Source organism: Anolis carolinensis, unplaced genomic scaffold (assembly GCF_035594765.1).
Source record: "Anolis carolinensis isolate JA03-04 unplaced genomic scaffold, rAnoCar3.1.pri scaffold_19, whole genome shotgun sequence".
NCBI lineage: Eukaryota > Metazoa > Chordata > Lepidosauria > Squamata > Dactyloidae > Anolis > Anolis carolinensis.
In genome coordinates, this window is record NW_026943829.1 from 690,803 (window position 1) to 715,470 (window position 24,668).

The following is a 24,668-nucleotide window of genomic DNA, read 5'->3' on the forward strand; positions in this document are numbered from 1 at the left end:
CAAGGTGCTTCACAAAATAGTATCTGCATTTTGAACGAATCATTGAAGTTGGACTAGAGCTCCATTTCACTAGTATGGAAGCTGCCAGATGTCACTGATAAGTTTCTAAAGCAAAAACAAGAGGAGTTCATGTAAAACTTCTCTATTGCGAAGTCATTTCCTCATAATAGCCCTTACGTGTAGCTTAGTCATGACTTCGTACCTTCTGTCCTCCTTTCTTCCTTTTTTACTTCCTTGAGTTAAATTATGTTGACGATCGTGCCATCGCCGCTCAGGCAGGGAGCTTTGAAATGGTTGAACAGAAGTTCTCTGAAGCTCTAGGTGATCTTACTGCCTATTACAGAGAAAGCCAGCTGATTCCTAATCCATCACTATGCTGACGATTGTGTCATCACTGCTCAAGCAGGAAGATTTGAAAGGGTTGAACAGAAGCTCTCTGAAGCTTTAGGTGCTCTTACTGCCTATTACAGGGAAAACTAGCTGATTCCTAATCCATCACTGCTCAGAGAGCTTTGAAATGGTTGGACAGAAACTCTCTGAAGCTCTAGGTGATCTTACTGCCTATTACAGGGAAAACTAGCTGATTCCTAATCCATCACTATACTGACAATCGTGCCATCACTGCTCAGGGAGCTTTGAAATGGTTGAACAGAAGCTCTCTGAAGCTTTAGGTGCTCTTATTGCCTATTACAGGGAAAACCAGCTGATTCCTAATCCATGCACACATGTGCTTTTCACCTTAAGAATAGACAAGCATCTCGAGCACCAAGGATCACCTTGGAAGGAATCCCAATGTATTAAGGGAAGCAAGAAGGAAAAAGTTACAAAAATGGTACAGAACTCCTTCACAACTTTCACGTTTTTTACCAGGGATGAAGGATAAGTGTTGGCACGGTCGTGAACAAAGAGGGGTGTTTATATCATATGATATGGGAGTGCGATCAAGTGCAAGAATATTGGAGAATGGTTGAAGGAGAAATCAATAGAATGCTAAATCTACAAATAGTAATACAGTAGTCTCATTTATCCAACATAAACGGGCCGGCAGAACATTGGATAAGTGAATATGTTGGATAATAAGGAGGGATTAAGGAAAAGCCTATTAAATATCAAATTAGGTCATGATTTTACAAATTAAGCACCAAAACATCATGTTACACAACAAGTTTGACAGAAAAGTAGTTCAATACGCAGTAATGCTATGTAGTAATTACTGTATTCACGAATTTAGCACCAAAATATCACGATGTATTGAAAACATTGACTACAAAAATGTGTTGGATAATCCAGAACGTTGGATAAGTGAGTGATTTTCCATGGCCAAGTAGAGATCCGAACCTTGCTCTCCAAATCCTAATGTGGTGACTCTTTATTCTCCCAGCAAACCTACTGGGTTTGTTAGCCGGGGAAGGTGTGACTCTCCCACGGTTCCCTAAATATTATTTGGGAACCAGCCCACAGATATGCCAAATCCCTGCCTGAACTCTAGCAACTACATACTGTCTCTTGGTACGGAAATATATGTGGTTTCTTTCGTTCTTGACAAGTGTTCTCACCCATGTGTTTATTCAGACTCTGATTGCAGCTATTATCAACAAAAAAGCAAATATTGATACAATGTTCTGATATGACAAAGCAGCACAGCAATGTTTGAAAAATGGGAATAAACAACTAGTAAAATGTTGTAAGCTTTCATGGCCGGGATCACTGGGTTGCTGTGAATTTTCCGGGCTGCGTGGCCATGTTTCAGAAGCATTCTCTCCTGACGAAAATGCCTACATCTATGGCATCATCAGAGGTCATGAGGTCTGTTGTGGGGTTTATAACAGGGCACTTGATGAACCAACCTGGACACACCATATTATTTGAGAACACAGAAATGATGGACCACTCTAACAACCAGAAGCATTCTCTCCTGACGTTTCACCCACGTCTATGGCAGGCATCCTCGGAGGTTGTGAGGTCTGTTGGAAACTAGGCAAGTGGGGTTTATAGCATCACATTTGATGAAACAACCTGGACACAGCATATTATTTGAGAACACATAAATGGTGGACCACTGTAACAACCAGAAGCATTCTCTCCTGACGTTTCGCCTACATCTATGGCATCATCAGAGGTTGTGAGGTCTGTTGTGGGGTTTATAGCAGGGCACTTGATGAACTAACCTGGACACATCATATTATTTGAGAACACAGAAATGATGGACCACTCACAACCAGAAGCATTCTCTCCTGATGTTTCGCCCACATCTATGACAGGCATCCTCAGAGGTCATGAGGTCTGTTGGAAACTAGGCAAGTGGGGTTTATAGCATCACACTTGATGAAACAACCTGGACACAGCATATTATTTGAGAACACAGAAATGATGGACTACTCGAACAACCACCATGTCAGACTACACAGAGAAGCCACTGAAACCTACAAGCAGGTGGACAATTTCAACGGAAAGGAGGAAACCATGAAAATGAACAAAATCTGGCTACAGAAAGCACGCTGAAAAAGGATCCGGCTATCCTTAATACATTGGCAGCTGAGGGGGGTTTGATATTTAGCTTGTCAGCCGCTTTAAAAATAGAAAGATAGACACTTAGCACATGCCCATTATTATCCTCTGCTGTTATTACTGCACATATTTTGGAGCTGAGCCATGGTACCAAGACCTGGATGAGATCCAGCTGGAAAGGGAGGAAAAGCAATAGAGCTTGCACCAAACTTATTTTTGCTGTCATATTCATACTAGAAAAAGGGAGCTCATTTGCTCCAATATTAACTATGCAGTGTAACCATCCCCGGCTTTTATCTAAAGTTACAGGAACTGACCTATAGTTTTCCAAAATAGGCTCTAATTTAATGTTTAATAGGCTTTTCTTTAATCTCTCCTTATTATGCAACATATCTGCTTATCCAACGTTCTGCCGGACCATTTACGTTGGATAACCGAGACTACTGTACTACTTTGGTTCATACAAAGTGCTTATATTGTCTATATAAAGGCTATATGATATATGCAGAGGCAAAGCTATATAGGCAATAGTCTACTATTTTCTGGCTTATGGTCCCTACACCAGCTTGGTTGTAGCTGGGGCTAACAGCGGGTGCTCATTCCTCCAAGGTCATGTGGCCACTGGCATGACTGCATGGAGCGCCGTTACCTTCCCGCCGGAGCGGTACCTATTGATCTACTCACATTGGCATGTTTTCGAACTGCTAGGTTGGCAGAAGCTGGGGCTAACAGCGGGAGCTCATTCCTCCAATGTCATGTGGCCACTGGCATGACTGCATGGAGTGCCGCTACCTTCCCGCCGGAGCAGTACCTATTGATCTACTCACATTTGCATGTTTTCGAATTTCTAGGTTGGCAGAAGCTGGGGCTAACAGCAGGTGCTCATTCCTCTCCCTGGATTTGAACCTGCGACCTTTTGGTCCACAAGTTCAGCCGCTCAGCGCTTTAACACGCTGTGCCACCGCCCGCCACTCTGAAAATCCCTAGAGGAGACATATTTTGTCAGATGCAGGTAGATGAAACTGTGGGCACAAGGGTCGTACTGTAGTTGCTTTTTGTTATATGTTTGACTCAGTTTTTATTCCATGTAAATGTTACTCAATAAAAATGATTTTTTTTTAGAAGCAATAAGGAACCAAAGCTCTGTAGCAAGGATGAAAGGGGCATTGATTTCAGATGAGAGGTAACTGCGAAGGCGGAGGGGCACCATCAAAGTTAACCCAGCGTGTGCTGAGAATGCAGATTCGCAGAGAGGGAAATCTGTGACATCAGCAGCTCGGCCTGGCCTCTCCTTTAAAAATTGCTCTGCCTGTTTGAACAAGAGAGCCGGCCGATTTCTTGGCGAGAGGAGTCAAGATGCCACCAAAAAGACAAGGAAGAAAGGAATGTGTGGAAGATAAGAGCAGGTGATGGAGTGCACGGCGCCGGCGCCGGCGGGGGTTTAATCTCAGGTCTCCTTCTCCAGGCGACGCAGAGGGTAATTTTTCTTGGAGATGAATGCTGTGCTCTGGCAGCCACCGTCTCCACGTGGCACAGAATCAACAGGAGGAACAGCAGAAAAGGCCATGATAAGCCCGACCTCTGGATCAAGGGGTTGGACAGACAACTGAATTAACCACTGGGTTCATTGCAGTGGTTGGAATGCCTATTTAAAACTGCTATGTGCCTGTAATGCAGCTAAATGTATAGAAAGTTGACCTGAAAGGAATAATAATAATCTATCTATATAAAAGAGTGATGGCATCAGGGCAACCCGCAAAACAACAAAACTACAGGCCCCCCAACCTCGAAATTTGACAACACAACCCATCATTAATGGCTCTAGGTTGATACAACAAAAAGAAAAGAAAAATAAAGTCCTAATTACACGGAGAGAAATAATAGTTTTTATCCAATTGCTGCCAGTTTGAAGGCTAAGCTCTACCCACTTGGTCTCCTAGCAACCTACTCAGCCCAGGGGACAGGCACAGTTAGGCCTCACTTAGGCCTCTTCCACAGATTATCAGATTTTAACTGGATTATATGGCAGTGTAGACTCAAGGCCCTTCCACACAGCTATATAACCCATTTATAATCTTATATTATTTATTTATTATTTATTTATTTACAGTATTTATATTCCACCCTTCTCACCCCGAAGGGGACTCAGGGCGGATTACAATGAACACATATATGGTAAACATTCAATGCCAACAGACAAACAACATATATAGACAGACTCAGAGGCATTTTTAACATTTTTTTCCAGCTTCACGATTCCGGCCACAGGGGGAGCTGTTGCTTCACTGTCCACTAGTGGCTGTACTTCCTCATTCCTTTCCTCGTGTTTTGCTGGCAGTTTTTTATGATGTTGTAAATTAGTTAAATTAGCCTCCCGCATAAAGCGTACCTAAATTTCCCTAATTGACAGATGCAACTGTCTTTCGGGGCTGCATAGGTCAACAGCAAGGGTTATTATCTGCTTTGCACTGGATTATCTTGACTCCACACTGCCATATAATCCACTTCAGTGTGCATACTAAACATAAAGACAACCACACAACAGACATTCAATACCACCACTACCTCAACAATTTCTCACCAACACCACCAGACAACACCACAGCAACGCGTGGCCGGGCACAGCTAGTGATTCTATATAAAAATGTCATGTACATTTGTAGGACTGAGTAAACAACAAAACCACTGAACCAAATCACACCAAATTTGGCCACAAAAGACAGCCAACCAATCTATGTCTTTCAAACAAACAAAAAAACCCTGGAAAATAAAGTCCAAATTAGAGAAAGAGGAAGAGCTATTTTCAACCCTGGTTGCTGATCAGAAGGGTAGGCCCCGCCCCCTTTAGGCCCTGCCCACTTCATCTCCTAGCAACCCCCTCGGTCACAATGGCACCAGGGTACAGCCAGAGTTCAGGCTTTTTAGGCTGCAAGGCTATTCATTACTATTCCACTCGGCCAACAAAGCATTCCCATAAGCCACAGCAATGCGTGGCCGGGCACAGTTAATAATAATAATAATAATAATAATAATAATAATAATAATAATAATAATAGATCTGTCAACTGCAAAAGGCCACCCTACTGGGATCTGCGCGCATCATCCAAAAATACATCACACAGTCCTAGACACTTGGGAAGTGTTCGACTTGTGATTTTGTGAAACGAAATACAGCATATCTATCTTGTTTGCTGTGTCATACAATATAATAATAATAATAATAATAATAATAATAATAATAATAATAATAATAATAAAAAACAAGAAAAACTCAGCCGCTATCAGGACCTCAAAATTGAACTGCAAAGATTGAACTGCGGGCCCGGGCTGTGGCGCAGGCAGGAGAGCAAGCCAGCTGCAACCAGCTGCAATGAATCACTCTGACCAGGAGGTCATGAGTTCGAGGCCCGCTCGGAGCCTATGTTTGTCTTGTCTTTGTTCTATGTTAAAGGCATTGAATGTTTGCCTATATGTGTAATGTGGTCTGCCCTGAGTCCCCTTCGGAGTGAGAAGGGCAGAATATAAATGCTGTAAATAAATAAATAATAAATAAAGACTTTGGTAGAAACCAGTACAGGTGGTCCTGGTGGTGATGGGCACATTGGGTGCCGTGTCAAAAGATCTCAGCCAGCATTTGGAAACAATAGACATTGACAAAATTACAATCTGCCAACTGCAAAAGGCCACCCGACTGAAATCTGCGCGCATCATCCGAAAATACATCACAGAGTCCTAAACGCTTGGGAAGTGTTCGACTTGTGATTTTGTGATACAAAATCCAGCATATCTATCTTGTTTGCTGTGTCATACAATGTCGTTGTGTCAATAATAATAATAATAATAATAATAATAATAGGAAGTGTCCGAGGTGTGATCCAATACAACAGCCAGCAGAGTGTCTGTTGTGGACTCATCTTGTTGGGATGCCTTAGCATTGAACGGTTGTGTTGTTAAAGTGCGCAGTATGGAACCCTGCGCAGACGGGGAAGCCTTAGCATTGAACAGTTGTGTTGTTAAAGTGTGAAGTAGGGAACCCAGCATATCTATCTTGTTTGCTGTGTCATACAATGTCGTTGTGTCATTAATAATAATAATAATAATAATAATAATAATAAAAACTTTACTTCTAGACTGCCCTCTATTCCCAGAGGGACTCAGGGTGGTTAACATACATATAAACGGCAAACTTTCAATGCCACGACTACTTCACTAATATCAAAAGTATAAAATGACAATAACATACACGTTTTCATAAAAATCCCACATTAAAAAAATATATATATTTAAACAGTCAGTAAAAATATTATTGCACAGAGCGAGTGTATACCTGGACCGATTTAAGTGACCAAGTTGCTGAAAATGTTCAGTCACTTGGACCATAGCTGCTATGGAGTGGGACTGAGAGTAGGGCCTCCTCCGCTGACCGAAGTGCCCGAGATGGTCGATACAGGGAGATGCGATTTGACAAATAGCCTGGACCTGAGCTGTTTAGGGCTTTATAGGTAACAACCAGCTCTTTGTATTTAGCTCAGAAACAGACCGGCAGCCAGTGGAGCTGCTGCAGCATGGGAGTGGTTCTCTCCCTGTTAGTACCTGGCTGCCGATCGCTGAACTAGCTGTAGTTTCCAAACTATCTTCAAAGGAATCGTTTTAAAAATAAAATGATGTGGGTGGGGGAAAGGAATCGAATGAAGGCGGGGAGAGAGAGAGAGAGAGAAGCTTCAGGAGGCTTTTCCTTTGAATGATCTTGAACCTTGCAACCATCCTGACGGTAACTCTTCTTTCCTCCTGGCACGGCTGGCTGAGCGTATGTCAGGCGTAATTGCCAGCTGCACTCGTTGGGGGGTAATTTAGCTCAAGCAGCAACTGCATCTTTACACCGTGGGGTTGTATTGTGATGCAGGCTTTTGTTTCTGATTTCTCCAGCAGTTTGCTGCCAGGAAAAGAGGTGGGCAGCAGCAGAGATGGAAGAGAGAAGTGTCTGCTTTGGTTCATAGTGGATTCCTCTTCTCTGAAAGCCCGAATGCTGCTTTGGAAATCTTCAAACATGTGTGCATACTGTTAATGTGGGATTTGTGTTTATAGTGTTTAAATGCAATTTGTGCCATGCTTGTATTGCAACTGATTGCATCATCCAGAATGTACCATAGTGTGGAAAGAGTTAATTGCCAAGAAGCTATGATGAACTTGATGTGTGGCTGGAACTAGGGAGTATCCAGACACAAGTGTTTGTGCATAACGATTGCATCAGTTCAGTTCAATTCAGTTGAGTTCTGTCTGCCTAGAGTTCGAGTCAAGTTCTGTTGGAGAACAGAACAGTCCTGTGTTCATCTGTCGTCTGCAAGTCTGTTTGTGTTGAATACTGCTGCATACAGTAAAACTTTGTAAATAGTTTTACCAATGTCTCTGAGTGTCTCTTTGTTCTGCGTTCCACTGCTTCCATCCAACTACTGCTGCGCTGCAAATACTCTGACACATACATATATACGAGATTCCACCTGAACATGAGGGAGAAATTCCTAACTGGGAGAGCTGTTCAGCAGTGGAACTCTCTGCCCCGGAGTGTGGTGGAGGCTTCTTCATTGGAGGTTTGAAACAGAGGCTTTATGGCCATCTGTTGAGGGGGATTTGAATGCGATTTTCCTGCTTCTTGGCAGAATGGGGTTGGACTTGATGGCCCATGAGGTCCCTTCCAATTCTAGGATTATAGGAATCTACTAGCTGTGCCCGGCCACGCGTTGCTGTGGCAAAGTGGTGGTGGTATTGGTTAAAATTGTTGTGTAATTTTTATTTGACGTTATTTCTATTTTTTAATTAATTTTATTGTAAGTTATCTTTTTATTTATTATATTTTATTATTTTCTTGTATTATTTTTAGTTATTTTTTGTTATTATGGTATTTTATTGTATTAATTTTTAGTGTTTTTTATTATTTTTTATTGGGTTGCTAGGAGACCAAGTTGGAGGAGCTTAGCCTTCTAGCTGGCAGCAATTGGATAAAAGCAATTATTCCTCTCTCTCTCTAATTAGGACTTTATTTTTCTTTTCTTTTTGTTGTATCAACCTAGAGCTGTGGATGATGGGTTGTGTCGTCAAATTTCGAGGTTGGGGGGCCTGTAGTTTTGTTGTTTTGTGGGTCGCCGTGATGCCATCACTCTTTTATATATATAGATGATAAGTGATATCTATATATATATAAATGTGATGTATGTTGTAGGACTGAGTTAACAACAAAACCACTGGGCCAAATCACACCAAATTTGGCCAAAATTATTACCCTAGAACGCAAGTACCCAGACTTCCAAGCAGCAAACCTATTCCATTGTATTCCAGCACACCAAACTAGGATTCCCATAAGAAAAAAACAGCCAGGCTTTGAGGCTCCAAGGCTATTTACTGCTATTCCATCTAGCCAACAAAGGATTCCCATAAGCCACAGCAACGCGTGGCCAGGCACAGTTAGTATGAATCTAAAAGCTTATGACTAGCAATTGTTGACATTTCATGGTAATTCTTAGCGCTGTTGGAGAACAGTAGGCAATTGTCAGAAATGTCTGCCATAGCAGAGAAAATTTGAAAACTATGGTATCACTGATATAAAGCACCAAATTTTGACATCATTTTCATCATTTACCAAAGTATCCAACATCTCACAGCCTGAGTGAGAATGTTGTTGTTAACCTTATTTACAAACCACCTTTCCTCCGAAACCAGTCAACAAAATAGTTGAAAACAATCCAGTCATTTCTAACATTTACTAGTACATCATAATCATCATCATCATTATTATTATTACCGTATATACTCGAGTATAATCTGAGTTTTTCGGCCCTTTTTTAGGACTGAAAAAGCCCTCCTCGCCTTACACTCGGGTGAAGGTCCTGATTGGCTTATATTCGGGTCAGCTTATACTTGAGTATATATGGTACATTGATTATTTTTCCTCTATTATTATTGATATTATTACATTTATTTTTCTACTCTATTATTATCATTTCATTTATTATTTTACTCTATTATAATTGTTACTACTACATTTATTTTATCTTATTTTTATTATTATTGACACATTTATTATTTCACTGATATTATTACAGTAGAGTCTCACTTATCCAAGCTAAACGGGCCGGCAGAAGCTTGGATAAGTGAATATCTTGGATAATAAGGAGGGATGAAGGAAAAGCCTATTAAACATCAAATTAGGTTATGATTTTACAAATTAAGCACCAAAACATTGTTATACAACAAATTTGACAGAAAAAGTAGTTCAGTACGCAGTAATGTTATGTTGTAATTACTGTATTTACGAATTTAGAACCAAAATATCATGATATATTGAAAACATTGACTACAAAAATGGCTTGGATTATCCAGAAGCTTGGATAAGCGAGGCTTGGATAAGTGAGACTCTTCTGTATTACATTTATTATTTTACTCTATTTATCATTACATTTATTATTTTACTCTATTATTATTGTTACTATTATATTTATTTTACTCTATTTTATTATTATTGATACATTTATTATTTCACTGATATTATTGTTATTATTACATTTATTATTTTATTCTATTATTACATTTATTATTTTATTCTATTATTACATTTATTATTTCACTCTATTATTATTGTTACTATTACATTTATTTTACTCTATTTTTATTATTATTGATACATTTATTATTTCACTCTGATATTATTACATTTATTATTATATTTATTATTTGACTGTATTTATTATTATTCTTACATTTATTATTTTACTCTATTATTATTAAAAGGCTAGGTAAGCACATGTACATTGAAGAAGATGAGAATGATGACTTGATCAGAGTTGGACAGTCTTATCTTAAATTACAGTTTTATGTAAATATTCAAAAACGTTTAGCCTACTGATGCCTCAATTAATTTAATTTTATTGGTATCGATTTTTATTTCTGAAATTTACCACTCTCTGCTTATACTTGAGTCAATGTTTTCCCAGTTGTTTGTGGTAAAATTAGATGACTTGGCTTATATTCGGGTCGGCTTATACTCGAGTATATACGGTATGGTACATCTCAACCACCCCAATTTCTTTTTTTACGGATTAATTTTGTCTCTTCCTTCTTTCCACCCATTTATCAGTAGATGTCAGCATTTAACAGGGCAGGCTGGGAACTGTCCTGCATTGTTTAAAACATTAATTGCTGTTCAGACATTTTCCAGCATGTGTTTGTTGTTGACTTTTCCAAAGTCATGGCAGATATACTAACAAATGTACTTATTCCAACAAATCAATGCCAGCAGCTGCGGAGAGGACAAGGCAGGAATAATTAAAGAGATGAGCAGTAGGCGGCAGTCCTTACTTGTGAGGAGGCCTGTTCCTGCGCTTATTGTTTTAATGCTGCTTTTAATTTGCTTGCTGGTAAGAGTTTTAATGGTTTTGGAGGGTAATTATTGTTTTATGTTTGCTAACTGACAACATAAGCGTGCTGAAAATCCTTTTGATGAAGAGCAGAATAAATGCATCAAATAAATAAACTGAAATTACTCCTCTGCAGAGGTTTGAAATACTGCACTGGGTACCATAGCTTGGAAAAGCTACCGTATATACTCGAGTATAAGCCAACCCACCGTTAGCCCCAGCTTCTACCAACCTAGCAGTTCGAAAACATGCAAATATGCAATATATACCGTATATACTCGAGTATAAGCCTACTTTTTCAGCCCTTTTTTTAAGACTGAAAAAGCCCATCGGCTTATACTCGGGTAAGGGTCCTGGTTGGCTTATATTTGGGTCAGCTTATACTCGAGAATATATGGTACATTTATTATTTTTCTGTATTATTATTGGTATACATTTATTAATCTTCTCTATTATTGTGGCTACTATTACATTTATTTTACTCTATTATTATTATTATTATTATTATTACATTTATTATTTCACTCTGATATTATTATTATTATTATTATTATTATTATTTTATTTTATTATGACACAGCAAACAAGATAGATATGCTGGATTTCGTATCACAAAATCACAAGTCGAACACTTCCCAAGTGTCTAAGGCTGTGTGATTTATTATTATTATTATTATTATTATTATTATTTTATTGTATGACACAGCAAACAAGAAAGATATGCTGGATTTCGTATCACAAAATCACAAGTCGAACACTTCCCAAGTGTCTAGGGCTGTGTGATTTATTATTATTATTATTATTATTATTATTATTATTATTATTATTATTATTATTATTATTTTATTGTATGACACAGCAAACAAGAAAGATATGCTGGATTTCGTATCACAAAATCACAAGTCAAACACTTCCCAAGTGTCTAGGACTGTGTGATGTATTTTCAGATGATGCGTGCAGATCCCAGTAGGGTGGCTTTTTGCAGTTGGCAGATCGTAATTTTGTCAATGTCTATTGTTTCCAAATGCCGGCTGAGATCTTTTGGCACGGCACCCAGTGTGCCCATCACCACTGGGACCACCTGCACTGGTTTCTGCCAGAGTCTTTTAAGTTCAATCTTGAGGTCCTGATAGCGGCTGAGTTTTTCCTGTTGTTTTTTGTCAATGCGACTGTCACCTGGGATGGCGACATCAATGATCCAAACCTTTTTCTTTTCCACAACTGTGATGTCTGGTGTGTTGTGTTCCAGAACCTTGTCAGTCTGGATTCGGAAGTCCCACAGTTATTATTGCATTTATTATTTTACTCTATTATTACACTATTCCAAGAATAGCCTGCTGTTAGCCCCAGTTTCTGCCAACCTAGCAGTTCAAAACCATGCAAATATGAGTAGATCAATAGGTACCGCTACGGCAGGAAGGTAACAACGCATCCATGCCAGTGACCACATGACTTTGGAGGTGTCTAGGGACAACGCCGGCTCTTCGGCTTAGAAATGGACATGAGCACCAACCCCCAGAGTTGGACATGACTGGACTTAACATCAAGAGAAAACCTTTACCTTTACCTAAAGCTATTTTAAAAACCCTTCTCTGAGATCTTGGGAAAGAAAGCATGGCCTTCTAGACTAGACAGTACAGGGCTGGAAGGACCAATGGTCTGACCCAATACAAACGCGGCTTCCTTTGTTTCAGTTGTGTCATACTTGTGTTGTGACAATGTTGTCACAACAAGATGGTTTTCTGCCTGCCTCCCAAGCCTTCCGTCTGCTTTCCCCTCCTTCTCTGATTAGAGGGTTTCGTTGGCAATGAGGAGGTGTCTGCATGCATAGGTTACTCAGTCTCTGTTTGTGTAGGAAACAATGAGTAATGGTATTAGTAAAGGCAGATTGCTTGCTGCAAGCATCGATCTCCATTCTTGGCTGCAGCTGCAAACTGCATTTTTCTCTCCATAGTATTTCTCAGCCATGTATTTCAAGCAGAAAGAATTCCCAGCACCCAGTTTATATCTGGACTTGAACTCTGCTTATTGGGCTGCAAAATAAGTTAATGCAATTTTCTTTTTCATTCATAGTACGGAAGGTAAAGGTTTCTCCTCTTTTGTTGAAAGTATGCAATCCGAAGGTAAAGAAGAAAACAGAGGAGAAGTACCGTATATACTCAAGTATAAGCCAACCTGAATATAAGCTGAGGCACCAAATTTTATCACAAAACTGGGAAAACCTATTGACTCGAGTATAAGTTGAGGGTGGGAAATGCAGCAGCTACTGGAAAATTTCAAAAATAAAAATAAATATAGATACAGTAGAGTCTCACTTATCCAAGCTAAACGGGCCAGCAGAAGCTTGGATAAGTGAATATCTTGGATAATAAAGAGGGATTAAGGAAAAGCGTATTAAACATCAAATTATTTTATTTATTTATTATTTATTTACAGCATTTATATTCTGCCCTTCTCACCCCAAAGGGGACTCAGGGCGGATCACATTACACATATAGGCAAACATTCAATGCCTTTTAACATAGAACAAAGACAAGACAAACATAGGCTCCGAGCGGGCCTCGGACTCATGACCTCCTGGTCAGAGTGATTCATTGCAGTGATTCATTGCAGCTGCTCTCCAGCCTGCGCCACAGCCCGAGCTGTGTTATGATTTTACAAATTAAGCACCAAAACATCATGTTTTACAACAAATTTGACAAAAAAGCAGTTCAATACACAGTAATGTTAGCTTGTAATTACTGTATTTACGAATTTAGCACCAAAATATCACGATATATTGAAAACATTGACTACAAAAATGCCTTGGATAATCCAGAAACTTGGACAAGCGAGGCTTGGATAAGTGTGACTCTACTGTACTAATAAAATTACATTATTTGAGGCATCAATAAGTTAAATGTGTTTGAATGTTTACATAAAATTGTAATTTATGATAATAATAATAATAATAAGAAGAAGAAGAAGACTTTAATAAGATAAGACTGTCTGATTACCTATATACTTGAGTATAAGCCGACCCAAACATAAGCCAGCCGGGATCCTCACTCGAGTATAAGCCGAGGGGAGCTTTCTCAGCCTTAAAAAAGGGCTGAAAAACTAGGCTTATACTCGAGTATATACAGTAGATTTAAAACAAGAACACATTGACTGAAAATGGACTATAGGACTATCAAAGTAAGAAGTCAACAAATTTTTATTTTTTTAATTTTTAATTATTTTTATTTTCTTTTATTTTTTATTTTTCTTCCTTTTCTTTTTCTTCCTTTTCTGTTTTCCTACTTTCTATATAATCAAAATGTTCCCACTCTTCCGATGTTAATTTACTTTATTTCATATGATAAAAACCTTAATAAAAATATTTTTTTAAAAAAGATTTCCCCAGTCATGTCCGACTCTTGGGGTTGGTGCTCATCTCCATTTCCAAGATGAGCGGGCCGGTGTTGTCCGTAGACACTTCCAAGGTCATGTGGCCAGCATGACTGCATGGAGCGTTGTTGCCTTCCCGCCGGAGCGGTACCTATTGATCTACTCACATTTGCATGTTTTCGAACTGCTAGTTTGGCAGAAGCTGGGGCTAACAGCAGGAGCTCACCCTGCCCCCGGATTCGAACCTGCGATCTTTCGGTCCGCAAATTCAGCAGCTCAGCACTTTAACATGCTGTGCCACTGGGGGCCTGTACAAAAAAGCATACATTTGCAAAAATAACATTGTCTTTGTGGGTGAAACTGGTTGCCTGAAAAGGTGTGTTAAGGCATAATTATGTACGTAGATGTACATTAGGAGAAATGTGCATGCTAAAATTCACAGTTCCGGTTTGAATAGTGTTTTTAAAAAAAGAAAATAAAAGAAAACAGCAACTGATGTGCAAATGGGACAAAATGATTGCGAAAAGGAGACAACACCAATTGGATACATTTTGTCTGTCACTCGCTGGAACCATGACGTTGAAATGCATATATTCTTGAAACTGACACTAAAATGTGATATACAGTATTAGGAAAATTGTTTTTGAGAAATAGTCACAGGAGGAATGTGCGCACAAATATATATGGATTTCTGAGCAAGGTTATACAAAAAAACTTTTCAAATGGAAATGGTGAATGAAGAACATCTCAAGATTTGGTAGCTCCCATGTCAGAGGAGCACTGACTGCGCTCTGGGTTTTAGTCTGATATTTAAAGGAATTATCAAAAATATTGCAAGTATCTGGTGGAATACTTTGAACGGCTCCTTTAAAGTTGAGAGTAATACCTGGAGCAGATTGAATGTCCCACTAACATGGAGGATATCACTGTATTTTAAGAAAACATAGATTTGGAAGATGTCACATACGGTAGTTCAAGGATGGAAAATGCCAAAAGATATCAACTCGGTTGACTCAAGAAGTTTCAACAACAAATGCTTCCTCCCTTCCCAGCATTGCCACAGCTTTCCTATGAATATACACCACCCCACGAAGTACATATCATCTGCTAAATGATAATAACAGAACTCTGGATCACTCTCTGACTTGAATATCAAGCAAAAGTGGGTGCTAGAAATAATATCATACGAAAGCTGACTGGCACAACCCGGAGATCACAACCGGACACAGTGAAGATTTCTTGCGCTATGCCATTCTGCTGCTGAATACGAATGCCCAGTGTTAAAATAGTGAACGTGGCTCTTAATGAGACATGCTGCATCATCACATGATGTCTATGCCCAACACCACTGGAAAAATTATACTGTTTAGCTGGTATTGCACCACCTGACATCCCTAGGGAAATAGCAGCCAATAACGAAAGGACCAAGGCATTGACATCTCTGGCCAATCCTCTATTCGGATACCAACCAGCATGCCAACGCCTTAAATCAAGAAACAGCTAAGATCTTCAGAGACACTCGCAGGAACACCTCAGCAAGTGAGAGTCCAAAAGTGGCAGGTTAAAACCTGGAACCTCAATCCATGGCTGATACAGAATGAGAGACTCCCTCCATGGCACACAAAAGACTGAGCGACTTGGAAGGCTCTGAACAGACCGTGCTCTGGCACCACGAGGTGAAGAGTCAATATTAAGAAATGGGTTTACAAAGTGGAGTTTATGACATGCGAGTGTGGAGAAGAGCAAACCTCAGACCACTGACTACAATGCAGCCTGAACCCTGCCACATGCACAGCGGAGGACCTTCTCACAGTGACGCCAGAGGCACTCCCAAGTGGCCAGCTTCTGGTCCAAGGACACGTAATATAATGCCAAGTTTTTAATGTTGTATTTTTAAATACATGATAACTGTACCCTCAATTTACTTCTGACATGATAAATAAATAATATCATACTGAGATAGATATTTCAAGTGTGGGCATACAGGGCCGGCCCTAGGTAATTTTCAAGTGTAAGCGAACAGAATTTTGGCGTCCCACCACCCCAAACCAATCACTGAAAAATAAAAGCATTGGATAAGCAAAAATGTTGGATAATAAGGAGGGATGTGCGCATGTGGGAGCACCTCAATTGCGCCCCCTAGAGGATGGTGCCACAGGCAACTGCCTAATTTGCCTCACGGTTGAACCGCCCCTGTGGGCATGCTATTTACATGAACAATTTAAAGCACAAAATTGAGCGCAAATATGCACACGCAAAACCTAAGTCTGGATATGATGATTAAATAGCCTGTAGCAGTTAAAAACTTTCTTTTGGTGCTGAAAAGATAGCCAAGGGAGACTCCTTCTCTAGGGAGAAAATGCAGTGGAGAGGGAGACTCCAAAGAGGGAAGGGAAATGAACTCCTTCTCACCATGCCTCCTCTTTTTACAAGTTGATGAATTTTTTCACAAGTCTGACATTCTGTGTAACATAGCATAACACTGCCACATAGATCACTTCTGTTCTGGCTGCCAGCCCTTTTTCAGGATCCTATATTCCATACCCTTTCACCCCATCCCATAAGTGAGCCAGCAAGTCATAGACGCTGCAGATGCAGCTTTTGTACGTTTGTGCTGCCTCTTGTTGACCTTCCATTGCAGTGGTCAAAACTGTTATTCTTTTGCATGGCCTTTGGTTTATAAAACTGCGAGCGCTGTGCTTTCGAACGGTGTAATTTATAGAGTCTATTGGCATCACTTGGGGAAGTCCTGGTGGGCGGAAAGCAATTAGCAAATACATTTCATACTTGACAGCAACAACAAGAGCAACAACAATGTCATCGCTTAGGGCCTGGAGTGCAGCGGCCATAGTGGCCCAGTGTTTCTTCCAAAGGCCTAAACTTTTGGCCAAAGGAAGGAGGCAGCCAGATAGTTGCAAACCAAAGCACCGTTGTACGAGGGTTGAATGAAAAGTAATGCCTCCACCTTCGTAACACCTCAACAGATGACAGTCCTGGTCTGCGGCAGGTACTGGCTTGTTCAGTAGACTCTCCTCTACAGTTCCATTTGGCAGGAAGCCTTAGCATTGAACAGTTGTGTTGTTAAAGTGCGAAGTATGGAACCCTGCGCAGAATGGGAAGCCTTAGCCTTGAACGGTTGTGTTGTTAAAGTGTGAAGTATGGAACCCTGCGCAGAATGGGAAGCCTTAGCCTTGAACGGTTGTGTTGTTAAAGTGTGAAGTATGGAACCCTGCGCAGAATGGGAAGCCTTAGCATTGAACGGTTGTGTTGTTAAAGTGCGAAGTAAGGAACCCTGTGCAGAATGGGAAGCCTTAGCATTCAACGGTTGTGTTGTTAAAGTGCAAATTATGGAACCAAGTGCAGATGGGGAAGCCTGAGCATTGAACGGTTGTGTTGTTAAAGTGCAAAGTATGGAACCCTGCGCAGACGGTCGGTCAATGCGACTTAAGCAATGTGCAGTCATTGAATTCTTCACCGCAGAAGGTGCCACCCCAAAGGAGATTCAGCAGAGAATGCAAGCTGTTTATGGTGATTGTGTTGATGTGAGGTTAAAGAGGTTGAGGTAGGAACATCTGACTTGCGTGACAAAGAAAGAGTTGAACGTCCTGTGACAGCAACCACTGAGTTTCACAAGCAAAAGGTTGACAGATTGATTTAGGACGATCGTTGTATCCCTCAGAGAGAAATTTCAAGCACAATTGGCATTTCACAAGAATGTGTGGGTCACATTATTGCTTTGCATGGTGATCGGAAGATCTGTGCACAATGGGGACTGTGGGACGCCGGTTGTGGAAACCGAGTGTTGACATCTTCCCGTGACGACTTCAGAAAACGTGTTCATAGTTGGCAGAAATGTATCCAATTGTCTGGTGATTATGTGGAAAAGTGAATAGTGATAGTTAAAGACCACATTCTAAGGATTATTTCTGCATTTGATTTATTAAAATATTCCCATCCAAACTGAAGTAACGAAGGTGGAGGCATTACTTTTCATTCAACCCTCGTATAATTCAACTCTGTTTGGTCTAGTTCTTCACAGCAAAAAGAAAACAGTTTTTTTCCCCTCTGCCATGTGCAAATCCTTTTTGAGGCACCCTAAGAGGTCTCTCTTCCCCACCCCTATATCTCATACCACTCCCCCCATCTTCTCTTTTCCAGTCTAAATATTCTTCCAGCGTTTATTTTCTCACAGGATTTGTTTTCCATGGGGGCAGATTTGCAAATGCTCCAAATGAGGTTCGTAATAAGGATTTAAAAGATGAATAATGTTGGTCTGGAAGAACGAACCAATAAATCACACGAATTGAGTCATTCATCATCCACTGGAAATGTGCATGCTAAAAATCTCCCTGAATGGATCTGTGGCTGACAGTTTCTTAACTCACAGGATCCCGGTGCATCTGGCACGGCTTTGCTTGTTGGGTGTAAGCCCACGACTCAATGGGATGAAAGGGAAAGCACTCTGCACATGCTCCTTGTTGTTTATGCCATGTGCAAAAGGCCCAGTCCCTATGCTGTCTGGAGATTTACCATATATACTCGAGTATAAGCCGACCCGAATATAAGCCGAGGCACCTAATTTTACCATAAAAAAACTGGGAAAACATTGACTCCAGTATAAGCCGAGATACCAATAAAATTGCCGTATTTTCTCGAGTATAAGTCGACCCAAATATAAGCCAAGGCACCTAATTTTAGCACAAGAAATCTGGGAAAACATTGACTCGAGTATAAGCCGAGATACCAATAAAATTACCATATTTTCTCGAGTATAAGCCGACCCAAATATAAGCCAAGGCACCTAATTTTACCACAAGAAATCTGGGAAAACATTGACTCGAGTATAAGCCGAGGGTGGTAAATACATCGTGATATTTTGGTGCTAAATTCGTAAATACAGTAATTACTGCGTAGCTTTACTGCATATTGAACTACTTTTTCTGTCAAATTTGTTGTATAACATGATGTTTTGGTGCTCAATTTGTAAAATCATCACTTAATTTGATGTTTGATAGGCTTTTTCTTAATCCCTCCTTGTTATCCAACATATTCGCTTATCCAACATTCTGCTGGCCTGTTTATGTTGGATAAGTGAGACTCTACTGTACCAATACATTTACATTAATTGAGGCACCAGTCGTTTAAATGTTTTGGGATCTTTACATCAAACTGGAATTTAAGATATTCAACTCTAATTAAATCATTATTTTCATCTTCTTCAATGTAAATGTGTTTATGTATCCTTTTAATAATCATAGAGTGAAATAATCAATGTAATAATAATAATAATAATAATAATAATAAATGCCGTAAAATAATAAATGTAAAAATAGAGTAAAATAATACATGTATTAATAATAAAAATAGAGTAAAATAAATGTAAAAGTAACAACAATAATAGAGTAAAATAATAAATGTAATAATAATAATTAATAGAATAAAATAATAAATGTATTAATACCAATAATAACAGAGAAAAATAATAAATGTACCATATGGTTGTTGTATGTCTTTCGGGCTGTACCATATATTTTCGAGTATAAGCTGACCCAAATATAAGCCAATCAGGATCCTCACCCGAGTATAAGCCGAGGGGGCCTTTTTTAGTCCTAAAAAAAGGGCTGAAAAACTAGGCTTATACTCGAGTATATACAGCACATTCCTTAATCATTTTCAAAAAGCTATGGGCAATTTGCTGTGAAAAAACAGCTGGTCCACTGTAACTTCTTTGTTTCAAGCCTTTTTCTGTTCCAAACCAGAGTAAGTCCATTTAATTAGCAAGATTTGCATATGTGTTTACATCACATTCAGGAATTGATTTAATAGGATTTTGCCTTAGTCTCTTACCACTGGCTCTGAGCCTAAAGCAGTTTTGGGTTCCTAAGATTTTAAGCCCTTGTTTTGTTTTGTTTTTTAAATCGTTATTTATATAGGCCTCCCAATAACAATGTTCTATGGCCAGCTCACAAAACCATAAAATATTTAAAAAGACCATAGTCAAAACACAATAGCCAAGTGCAATGAATTGCAGCATGAAATATTGTGTTGGCAGCAGAGAAAATAAATCCAACTTACACAGCATCAGCACAGGCTCAATAAGATGCAAGAGGTTTGCCTTGTTTAGTCTCACTTCCCAGTTTGGCCACCAACAAACCTTCCAACAGACCTCACAACCTCTGAGGATGCCTGTCATAGATGTGGGTGAAATGTCAGGAGAGAATGCTTCTAGAACATGGCCATACAGCCTGGAAAACTCACAGGTTAATCACCTTGATTAGCATTGAATAGCTTCATCTCCTGGCTTCTTCCTGCCTGGGGGCATCCATTGTTTAGAGTCGTTAGCTGCCCCTGGTTAATTCATGTCTGGAACTCCTCTGTTTTCAGAGTGTTGCTTCTTATTTACTGTTCTGATTGTTGAGTTTTTTTAATACTGGTAGCCAGATTTTGTTCAGTATATGGCTCAAGTATTTTATAATGTACTAGCTGTGCCCGGCCACGCGTTGCTGTGGCGAAGTCTGGTGGTCTGGGAAATAAAGTATTGAGGAATTGGTGGTAGTTAAGGTCAAGGGTAAAGGTTTTCCCCAGACATTAAGTCCAGTCGTGTCTGACTCTGGAGGTTGGTGCTCATCTCCATTTCTAAGCCGAAGAGCCGGCGTTGTCCGTAGACTCCTCCAAGGTCATGTGGGATGACTACATGGAGCGGTGTTACCTTCCCGCCAGAGCAGTACCTATTGATGCACTCACATTTGCATGTTTTCGAACTTCTGGGTTGGCAGAAGCTGGAGCTAACAGTGGGGGCTCTCTCCGCTCCCCCAATTCAAACCTGTGGCCTTTCGGTCCAGAAGTTCAGCAGTTCAGCGCTTTAACACGCTGCGCCATCAGGGGATATTATTTCCTAAAGGTTGTGAATATACAATATTTCTGATTGGTTTTTTTGTTTGTTTGTTGGAGGCAAGTATGAATGCTGCAATTAGGAAAAATGATTAGGATGTAATGGCCTTGCAGCTTTAAAGCCTGGCTGTTTCCTCCCTGAGTGAATTTTTTGTTGGGAGGTGTTAGCTGGCCCTGATTGTTTCCTGTCTGGAATTCCCTTGTTTTCAGAGTGGTGTTGTTTGCGATATTTTATGTGCTTCTACCGTCTGTGGCCCTGAGAAAACAGGATTTTCCAGACTTTGATGATGGGAATACTTTGTTGGGAGGTGTTAGCTGGCCCTGATTGTTTCCTGTCTGGAATTCCCTTGTTTTCAGAGTGGTGTTGTTTGCGATATTTTATGTGCTTCTACCGTCTGTGGCCCTGAGAAAACAGGATTTGCCAGACTTTGATGATGGGAATACTTTGTTGGGAGGTGTTAGCTGGCCCCGATTGTTTCCTGTGTGGAATTCCCCTGTTTATTTACTGTCCTGGTTTTAGAGATTATATTGTTCTGCATTATTCTATCCCAGTAATTATTTCATATTAAAGAAGAATCTCACTTATCCAACATTCGCTTATACAATGTTCTGGATTATCCAACGCAGTCTGCCTTTTCATAATCAATGTTTTTGTAGTCAGTGTTTAAATTCATTGTGATATTTTAGTGGTAAATTTGTAAATACAGTACAGTAGAGTCTCACTTATCCAACATAAACGGGCCGGCAGAACGTTGGATAAGCGAATATGTTGGATAATGAGGAATTAAGGATAACCCTATTAAACATCAAATTAAGTTATGATTTTACAAATTAAGCACCAAAACATCATGTTAGACAACAAATTTGTCAGAAAAAGTAGTTCAGTACACAGTAATGCTATATAGTAATTACTGTATTTATGAATTTAGCACCAAAATATCACGATATATTGAAAGCATTGACTACAAAAATGCGTTGGATAATCCAGAACGTTGGATAAGCCAGTGTTGGATAAGTGAGACTCTACTGTAAATACTACATAGCATTACTGCGCATGGAACTACTTTTTCTGTCAAATTTGTTGTATAATATGATGTTTTGGTGCTTAATTTGTATAACGATTACCTAATTTGATGTTTAATTGGCTTTTCCTGAATCCCTTCTTATTATCCAACATATTCACTTATCCTGCCGGCCTGTTTACGTTGGATAAGTGAGACTCTACTGTATATTTCTAATCTTATATTATCTGCTGAGAACTGGATTATATGAGGCCCCTTCTTCACAGCTGGATAAAATGCACACTGAAGTGGATTATATGGTAGTGTGGAGTCAAGATAATCCAGTGCAAAGCAGATAACATAAGATTATAAATGGGTTATATAGCTGTGTGGAAGGGCCTTGAGTCTACACTGCCATATAATCCAGTGCAAATTAGATAATCTGTGGAAGAGGCCTAAGTGAGGCCTAAATCTCCCTCTAATTAGGACTTTATTTTTCTTTTCTTTTTGTTGTATCAACCTAGAGGCGTGGATGATGGGTTGTGTTGTCAAATTTTGAGGTTGGGGGGCCTGTACTTTTGTTGTTTTGTGAATTGCCATGATGCCATCACTCTTTTATATATATAGATAATAATAGAGAAAAATGTACCATATATTCTCGAGTATAAGCTGACCCAAATATAAGCCAACCAGGACTCTCACCCAAGTATAAGCCGAGGGGGGCTTTTTTAGTCTTAAAAAAGGGCTGAAAAACTAGGCTTATACTCGAGTATATACAGTATTCCCTGCTTTCCCCTTCCTACCTGTTGCCCAGGTGAGCCAGGTTTGCTCACCTGACTCACCTGAAAGGCTTTGGATGCATTTTCCCAGCAGCATTTTTTTGACCTGAGCAAGATTTTAATGGACAACTTCCTAGGTAGGCTTGCCTCTTTGTATTATTCTCCATCCTTTAGAATAGCTCCTTTTATTGCAAATTTTATATAGATATACATATATAGATATTTGAGATAGAAAGTCCCTTTCCCTTCTTATTCCCCCTCCTTTGGTTGTGTTGGGGTCCACTTTGCACATGCTCGGAGGTCTCTTGCCCTTCTTATTCACCTTCCTTTGGTTGCTTGGGGGTCCACTTTGCACATGCTCAGAGGCCCCTTGCCCTTCTTGTTCCCCTGGGTGGATGGGTTGGTGGGCTGGCTGGCTTTATGGTTGCTTTGGGGCCACTTTGCACATGCTCAGGGAGCCCTTGCCCTTCTTCTTCCCCTAGTTGGGTGAGCGGGTGAGCCTTTGGTTGCTTTGGGCCCACTTTGCACATGCTCAGAGGTCTCTTGCCCTTCTTATTCACCTTCCTTTGGTTGCTTGGGGGTCCACTTTGCACATGCTCAGAGGCCCCTTGCCCTTCTTGTTCTCCTGGGTGGGTGGGTTGGTGGGCTGGCTGGCTTTATGGTTGCTTTGGGGCCACTTTGCACATGCTCAGAGGCCAGCTGCCCTTCTTATTCCCCTGTGTGGGCTTTATGCTTGCTTTGGGGGGCACTTTGCATATGCTCTGAAGTCCCTTTCCCTTCTTATTCCCCCTCCTTTGGTTGTGTTGGGGTCCACTTTGCACATGCTCAGAGGCCCCTTGCCCTTCTTATTCCCCCTCTTTGGGTTGCTTTGGGGTCCACTCTGCACATGCCCAGAGTCCCCTTGCGCTCCTTGTTTCCCTGGGTGGGTGGGTGGGCTTTATGGTTGTGTTGGGGTCCACTCTGCACATGCCCAGAGTCCCCTTGCCCTCCTTGTCCCATGGGTGGGTGGGTGGGCTTGTGAAGGCGGGCTCCTCCTCCTCCTTTTCTTTGGCTCCGGAGCAGCCTCTTCCTCCCTCCCTCCCTGCCTCCCTTCCTCCGGGGCTCTTCTCTTCGTGGCGCTGGCCTGCCGGGGCCCCTCCCTGGGCGGCTGCGGCTGCTGCTTGGCGGGGCCTGGCGCCTCCTCCTCCTGGCTGCTCTCCTGGCTGCGGGGGCGGAGGGATGCCCGCCCGGCCCGGCCCGGCCCTCCTCCTCCTCCTCCGTCCTCCTCCTCCGCCTCCTCCCTGACGGGTCTGGCTGTTCCTCCTGCGGCAGGTGCGGGCTCCGAGGATGGCGCAGGGCCCGCCATGTCCCTCCGGGCGGCCCCGACAGAGGACGGCGGAGCCTCGGCGCCGGCGGGACCCCCGGAGCTGTCCCTGGAAGAGGTGCTGAAGGCCTACGAGCAGCCGCTCAACGAGGAGCAGGCCTGGGCCGTGGCCTTCCAGGTCTGCCGCGGGATCCAGGGCGCCGGGAAGGACGGGCCCGCCCGGGGGCCCCAGGGGCGCCTCGCCGGACCCGCCGACCTCCTCCTCCGCCGGGACGGAGCCGTCGCCGCCAAAGGAGAGAGCGGCCTGGCCGGTGAGTCTCGCCTGCCTATTACCGGGAGGAAGGGAGCCGCCCCGCCAGGGCCGGCCGGAGATAATTTAAAATATTAAGCGGGGGTGGAGAAAAGCGCC

The 24,668-nt window shown here is 41.2% G+C and overlaps 2 protein-coding genes across 12 annotated transcripts in view; both read left to right on the forward strand.

Moving 5' to 3' along the window:
* Positions 1-24,668, forward strand: part of LOC134294703 (transforming acidic coiled-coil-containing protein 3-like) — a 755,386-nt gene that overhangs the window by 271,613 nt on the left and 459,105 nt on the right. The gene's annotated exons all lie outside the window — the stretch shown is intronic.
* The window catches only part of LOC134294754 (protein spire homolog 2-like), a 53,278-nt gene that overhangs the window by 2,272 nt on the left and 26,338 nt on the right, over positions 1-24,668 (forward strand). Inside the window, exons 2-3 of one of the 7 annotated variants that reach the window (XM_062966406.1) lie at positions 3,360-3,520; positions 24,268-24,570. The exons of 1 other annotated variant lie outside the window; for it this stretch is intronic. In XM_062966406.1, coding sequence (XP_062822476.1) covers positions 24,300-24,570 — 271 coding nt within the window. In that variant the 5' untranslated portion in view covers positions 3,360-3,520; positions 24,268-24,299. Of the gene's footprint in view, positions 1-67; positions 3,521-22,632; positions 23,094-23,125; positions 24,571-24,668 lie in introns of those variants that run through there. 5 more of the 7 variants (XM_062966409.1, XM_062966405.1, XM_062966407.1 and 2 more) reach the window with 5 other exon arrangements.